Here is a 7486-nt window from a genome sequence, read left to right on the forward strand (position 1 = left end):
ATCGTCCCATCTTGCTGGTACCAAATATCATTGAAGTTCTGAATAAACTTAAGTTTTAAATAACTAAGTTAAGTAATTCTCCGCTGTTAAGTTTCCTTTAATAAAGAACGGCCCAACAATCAAATAAAATTCCAGTGTACATTGCTCTCTTAAAGTCAATCAGTGAAAATAACGCTGATTGAATCAGTCTAACAGTATGTCACGGACAATCAGTGAGTATTTACGTGATTTTAGTCAGTGAAAGTAAGATTTCACTGCAAATCTGTAACCGCGAGCCAATAAGAGCTCAGTTTGTTGCTGCGCGATATATCCGTTCTTTTGCTGCGGCGTCCGCGGTATGCGTGTGCTTGTGTCGTGTGTCGTGCCGGTCGTGTCGTGCATCGTTCGTCGTACGTCGTAACTGATACAAGTTACAACACGTTAGCTGCTATCCGTCCTCATTGTCCGCAACGATCGACGGTATTTGGTAAGTTCAACGCTTTTATGTGGCATTTTATTATATTATTATAATTATAACATTTTATTATATTCATTATTGTGTGTATTTCGTTATCATAACCATTCTTGTAGTGTTTTATGTAATACGTAGTCGCAGACACACACGTGAACTTTTCTCTTTTTATCTTTAATATTTATTTCTCAATTGCAGACTAAAATGAGAAAAATAACAAATTTGTCTATTCAAGAATTAGGAACAAAAATCGAGGAAATAACAGATGAGGAGACACGAAAAAAGTTTGAAGGTTAATTTACATATATATCTTTTTTTACATTTTTTTAACAAGCATTATGATATTTAGAAATATGAAGCATCAAATAGCAAAATTTAACATTTTATTATATATTTATTGTTACATCTCGGAATGCTATCTCAGACTTTATTCTTTTTGCAAATTATTTATACGACTGCCACATTCCTAGAATATATATTTATATTTAAAGATTGATTAAATGTCATCTTTCCTTTTTTACATATTTATCATTTCTATTTATTTATTTTGTTTCTTGATAATAGTTATAAAATAATAAAGTTATTTTTAAATCATGTTTATTAATATTACAGGTGTAAAAATTTCATTAAAATATATCAGCAATGGAGCCTTTGAAATGTTTTATGTGTCGTAATACTGTAAAGGGGGAGTTAAATGGTTTGGCAAAACATTTTACAATAGTACATGGTTTGACACTCAAACACGGAATAGACAAAGTTGGGTTTCAAAGTGGTCAAAAAAATTGTTACCAACAATTATAATATATTGTTATATTATAATTGTTGAAATGAAGATTTCTTCATTTTTACTCTTTAAGAAATCATATAAAGAAAATTCATTTTTCTCGAAAAGAAAATTATAACCTTTCTGTAGAAAATACAGAATCCACTTCTTCGTATGATGATATAATTATTAATGAAAATAATGCAAACAAAATATCTGAAAATTCAAATAATGTAGAGTCCTTAAAAATTTGTGACAATTTTAATTTAAGAGATTCTTTAATAAGTCTAATAATTAGATTACAATCAAAAGTATCAATGACGGAAAGCATTATAACTGATATTCTTGATGAATATGAACAAATAACAAATAATTTGGGTTTATCATTAAAAACTAAAGTTGAACAATTTTTGCAATCTAAAGAAATGCTTCATGACCCTGATGTTAATAATTTATTACATTCTTTTGAAATAGATAAATCTTTTGAAGGTTTAAGAACACTTGAAGAACAAATGGAAATTTTAACAAATAATACAGAATATATCAAGCCTCAGGAAATACCTTTAGATAAACGTATAGAAAATGCAATTGATAAGAAAACAGGCACTTCTGTACCAAGAATAATTCTTAAAACTTGTCAATATGTTTCTATAATAGATTCTTTAACAATGGTGCTTAGAAATAAAGACATACGCGCTGTAATAGAAGCAGAGAAAGAATCAAATGATGGCATTCTTGCATCTTTTATTGATGGGCAGCATTTTAAAAATCATCCTTTTTTTCAGAAATATAAACTTGCCATTAGAATACAACTTTATTATGATGAACTGGAAATTGTCAATCCACTTGGTTCTAAGACCGGTATTCATAAATTAGGAGTCTTTTATTATACAATACAGAATCTTCCATCTCACATGAATTCTGAAACAAGCAGTATTCACGTTTTGCTTCTTTGTTGTCATGTTGACATACAAAAATATAAAATGAAAAAAATATTAAGTCCTTTCTTAGAAGATCTTGTAAAGTTAGAAAGTGATGAAGGAGTTGTTATACTTTCAGAAGAACAAGAATATATTTTGCGTGCATCATTGACTGCATTTGTTGGGGATGGATTAGCTGTCCATGAAGTATTTAATTTGCTAGGTCCATCTTCTCATTTCTTTTGTCGAATGTGTCTTTATACTAGACAAGATTTGCATAATGATAGCATAGAAATTAAACAATCAAGAAATATGGCAGTTTACAATGAGCACTTAAATTTACTACATAATGCAAACTATAGCGATAATGCTAAAACGTTAACAGGAATGCATGGAGAGTGTTGCTTACATTCATCTCGTTTCTTTCATATATGTAAAAACCTTATTTTTGATCCAATGCATGATATTCTTTGTGGTATTGGACCAATGATATTAAAGTTAGTTTTAATTCGTTATACTTTGGAAATAAAATTGTTTCATATAAATGATTTTAACAACAGAATAGCATCATTTCAATATGGTTTTGTTGAAAGAAAGAATAAGCCTTCGGCAAATTTCAGTGAAAGAATATTGCGTGTAAAAGGGCATACTTTAAATCAAAAAGCTATGCAAATATGGTGTCTTTTTCGCGTTTTCCCTTTCTTAATTTCTGATTGGGTCTTGACAGGAGAAGAACATCTACAGCTGATTCTCATTTTGCTAAGAATTATGGAAATCGTATTTGCGCCAAAAGTTACAGTTTTTCTTATGTCTTATTTGAGAGCCCTCATTATAGATTTTTTGGAAACATTCAAACAACTTTTCCCTGATGTACATATGATAAATAAATTCCATCATTTAACTCATTACCCAGATTGTATGTTGTGGTCAGGACCTCTTCAATTGTACAACTGTATGCGTTATGAAGCCAAACATAATGAAATAAAACTAAGAGCACAAAATGTTCATAATTTTAAAAATCCACCGAAAACATTAATAAGAATTGTTCTCAAAGTGCTAGATGGGGAAAAGGAAATGCCACAATTATTCGAGTTGAGCCATTAAATGGAGAAATAGTTACAGTGCAAAATTGCCAAAGTCGTACATATTTACATGATCTAGAATATGTTGATACTGATTCTATATTTACCACTAATGCTATAAAAATAAATGGTTTGGAATTTCGATTTAATTTATTAGTATGTCTTAAAATTGATAAAGAAAACGGAAAAAATTTGCCTCTTTTTGGATGTATTAAAGAAATTTTAATGTTGAATAGAAATGAAGTATACTTTTTGACCACATTATATAAAACTCATTTATTTGATACTGATTTTAATGCCTATCATGTCGATTGGGAAATGCATAACATTTCACAGCTTTTTGTGAACTGTCTTAGTCTTGCATATTACAAACCATTATCTATCTGGTCAGAACCAACATCCAATAATTTTTATGTTAGTCTCCGTCACATTTTATTATGATGGAAATGGAGTTTTTTTTCATCGCATCATTTTAGCAAAAAATGTAAGATTTATTTATTAGTCTTTAAATATACGTTCAAATAATAATTCTATTTCTATATTTAATTATGTATCACATTGAATTTTATATTACGTAACTTGTAATTTTTCAATAGATTTTTCAATAGAAAGCCCTCAATTATTTTTTGTACAACTAGATATTGATCTTTATGTTAAGCATTTTTTCTATTGTGATATTTTACTATTACATCTGTTATTTTTATGAATACATTACAATTTTTGTTAATCTTTAGATGAAAAGATCGAAGGCTCCTCTTTCCTTTTACTCAATGCACAGGATTTAAATGATATGAAAATAAAGAAAGGACCAGCAAAAAAGATTTTAAAATTTCTTGAGGAATGTTCTCAAACTTCTTCTGAGGTAATGTTTTATTTACTAATAAAGTAATCTTTTATACATATAATTTTTCCGACATTATATTTTTCTTTTTTTCTTTTTAGGTTGCTAAACGTGTGGAGCAACTATTGGATACAGAAGAAAAAATAGAAATTGTAGAACAACCAGGAGAAATTATTTTACCTGCAAATATTGACTCTGAAAATTGGACAACAATTGCTGAAATACCATCTACCAGCAGCAATATTGCTTCAGTTACAACTGCAACTTCTAATGAAGAAATATCTATACCCAAAGAATCTTTTTCGCTATATTCTTTTTTGTATCAGAAAACTAAATTAGCGTTTATAGTCAAAATATTTTTAAAAAATTAAAAATTTTATGTAATGCAGCGTTTCACAACTGTTCGTAAGACGCTTCTACATCATCTGCAAGGTGCTAATGTTTTGGCAGCTGTAGAAGACATATTTACAGAAAGTCATAGACGAAGCCTTATAAGAATAGTAACTTCTGAATTAGTAAAAACACACAAAGTTAACTAGTAAGTTTTGTATCTATGAAATGAAGTTGTATTCAATTAAATTTATATTTTTATGAAATTTTGTAAAATTGTCCTGCAGCTATCCACCTGAAGAAGCCAAAGTAGCTCTTGCCGAAAGTATTGTAACAGAATTTTCAAAATTACGTGACCCCGAAACAACTAAAGGATATGTAAGAAAAAATTCACAAATTATTTGTTATTTTTTAAATATAAACTATTTAATATATTTTTCTGTATAACTGTTATATAAAATGAATTATTTATCTTCTTTTTTTACCATTTTAAGGAACTTTACTATGATCCATTTAGTAAAAGAGGTTTTATTGAATATCGTCTTTGGACAATTAGAAAAAATATTTCACCTGCCAAGAAAAAATATACTGCAAAAAAAAAGAAAAATGGGTCAACCTTCATCCTCTGCAGACAGTTCAGATGACGAAAATGATGACTTGCTTTCTGAAGATTTGTATCAAGAAAAGGTGCGTTATGATACTTTTTTGGATATTAATAGCTTTCTCTAAATTACACAAATACTTTTTTTAATGATAAATACTCTTACGACATAGAAAAAAATTATTTTCTTTTAATTTTCTACATTTTTATTTGATATATCTACCAGATTTCATGGATGAAATTTAAAGTACCGTCTAAAACGAATAAATCTGCAATATCAGAATGTATGAACATTACTATGAAAAATCGAAGAAAATGGATTTTAGAAAATCTTCCTACAATAGACGAAATATTTGATCACTTTCCTCGATTAGCTGATTATTCTGGTCAAATGGTGAGTAATAATGTTTTGACTTCATAATTTATATTTGTATTAAAGAGAAACACATTTTATTTTCCTTTTTTGTTTTTTTTAACATTAAGAATTTATGTATTTATAATAAGTATATTTTATTTCACTTCATTTCTATGTTTTTGATTACAGATTGATGAGGAGTTTGACAGATTGTACAGCGGAGCTTCTGATAACTTTTTAACAAAATTTTCTACATATTATGTTCCTAGAATTCTTACATACTGCAACACAGTGAGAAAAGATTTATATAGAGTTTCAAATTTTATTGAAGAAGGTATAGTTCAATTCTCTTACTTCAGTTTTTTTAAATATTTTACATTATTTACATGTATATTAAAATACTAATCGCAATTATTTTATTTTATTTTATAGAAAATCTTCGTACCATATTACTTTTAGCGCATTTACTCCCTGTGTCAAATTTATTGAGGAAGGGAAAAGGAAAAAAGAAGGGTGTAACTTCAAAGAAAGTAAATATTTTAAATATTATATAATTTAGAAATATTATATAATTTAGATTATGATTTATTTATAAATATACATAATTATTGGAAAAGCTTTATCTTTAAATTTAATTGAATAAAATTTAATTTTAAATTATTGAAATCACTTACTTTTAGAGTTCTAATAAAGAAAATATGAGGAAAGAGGATTACGACGATGTATATTCTACTACATTTCCTAATTCTTCTTTAATACAAATTTGGCCCGTAAGTTTTGTTAAATATTCATTTTAATTTTCTTCATTTTAATATTCATTTAAATATTCATTTTAATGTTCTTTTTTATAGGAAGGATGTAGCATGGAGAACAAAATAAAGGAAATGAAAAAGGAGGCACAAGGTCCAATTTAACCTTACATTATATTAATCAAAGGAAAAAGTTTAACTTATTTTGTTCAGACTGATAATGTTACATTGACTCCAAGTATCAATTCGCCAATCTTAGCATTTGATTTATTATTCAAGGTACATTATGTTTTAAATGTTACTTATCCTACAACACTACTAAACTTTTTCAGTTTCTTAGAACATTATTGTATTAAATGTTCATCTGAAAAAGCACATGCTTTTGTATCTTCTATTCATATTAATATTTGTAATACCACACCAATATCAAATGTGATAGATAACACATCAGATACATAAATTTATTCAGCAGTTTAATTTTATTTTATAAAATAAATATTTATGTTAGTTGTTTGCAAAATTTTATAAATTTATGGAAAAAATTATTTTATCATTACAATTTATGTTGTTTTTCTTAATAATTTTTATTTTTGTTAAAAATGATATACTTAGTTTGCATTTTATATAATTTAATAATGCATAAATTTTTCATTTTTATTTGATATATCATTTATTTAGTATATAGTATTCATTTATTTAGTACATCATATAACTTTTTTGTTTCAATTTTCTTGCATATGTTGAAAATAGTTTTCAACTTAAAAAAATTTTGCAAACAATAATATTATTTTTATATTCATTTATTAAAATATATTAATCATATGCCCATACAATTATATATTTATGTATGTGCACAAATTATTATATACGAGGTGTGTTCAAAAAGTATCGCGAATTTTGTGTTTTTTCAAAAATTATTTATTTATTCATGAATATCTATTTTGTCCCCTTCAAAGTAATCCCCATGAGATATTATACACTTGTGCCAACGGTTTTTCCAATCTTCGAAGCACTTCAAAAAATCTTTTTTTTTTATCTTGTTCAGCTCCTCCTTCGATGCCGTCTTTATCTCGTCAAGCGTAGCGTAACGTCGTCCTTTCATGGGCCTCTTCAGTTTAGGGAACAAGAAAAAGTCACAGGGGGCCAGATCTGGGGAATACGGTGGCTGCGGCATCATTAGTGTGTTGTTTTTGGCCAAAAAGTCGCGCACAAGCAACGATGTGTGAGCAGGGGCGTTATCGTGGTGCAAAAGCCAATTTTTGTTCTTCCACAAATCCGGGCGTTTCTGGCGGATTGCTTCGCGCAAATTGCGCATAACTTGCAGGTAATATTCCTTATTGACCGTTCTACCCTGTGGCAAGAACTCATGATGCACCACGCCCCTGCAATCGAAG

General features: G+C 28.0%; 1 protein-coding gene and 2 long non-coding RNA genes across 3 annotated transcripts; all 3 read left to right on the forward strand.

Moving 5' to 3' along the window:
• The first annotated feature begins 324 nt into the window (after nucleotides 1–324).
• On the forward strand, nucleotides 325–1228 carry LOC120359305. The gene is made up of 3 exons (XR_005576109.1): nucleotides 325–466; nucleotides 650–743; nucleotides 1064–1228. It is a non-coding gene; the product is annotated as an uncharacterized LOC120359305 (long non-coding RNA).
• A 201-nt stretch (nucleotides 1229–1429) lies between these two features.
• On the forward strand, nucleotides 1430–5671 carry LOC120359391. The gene is made up of 7 exons (XM_039456712.1): nucleotides 1430–3700; nucleotides 3951–4078; nucleotides 4159–4595; nucleotides 4675–4765; nucleotides 4882–5074; nucleotides 5215–5382; nucleotides 5533–5671. Exon 1 carries the CDS (start codon nucleotides 1532–1534, stop codon nucleotides 3236–3238), a length of 1707 nt encoding a protein of 568 aa, XP_039312646.1. The 5' UTR covers nucleotides 1430–1531; the 3' UTR covers nucleotides 3239–3700; nucleotides 3951–4078; nucleotides 4159–4595; nucleotides 4675–4765; nucleotides 4882–5074; nucleotides 5215–5382; nucleotides 5533–5671.
• Nucleotides 5672–5779: 108 nt separating this feature from the next.
• LOC120359460 lies at nucleotides 5780–6551 on the forward strand. Its single transcript, XR_005576237.1, has 3 exons — nucleotides 5780–5873; nucleotides 6024–6113; nucleotides 6195–6551. It is a non-coding gene; the product is annotated as an uncharacterized LOC120359460 (long non-coding RNA).
• The last annotated feature ends 935 nt before the right edge of the window (nucleotides 6552–7486 follow it).

The sequence above is a fragment of the Solenopsis invicta genome, chromosome 13 (genome assembly GCF_016802725.1).
Source record: "Solenopsis invicta isolate M01_SB chromosome 13, UNIL_Sinv_3.0, whole genome shotgun sequence".
Lineage (NCBI taxonomy): Eukaryota > Metazoa > Arthropoda > Insecta > Hymenoptera > Formicidae > Solenopsis > Solenopsis invicta.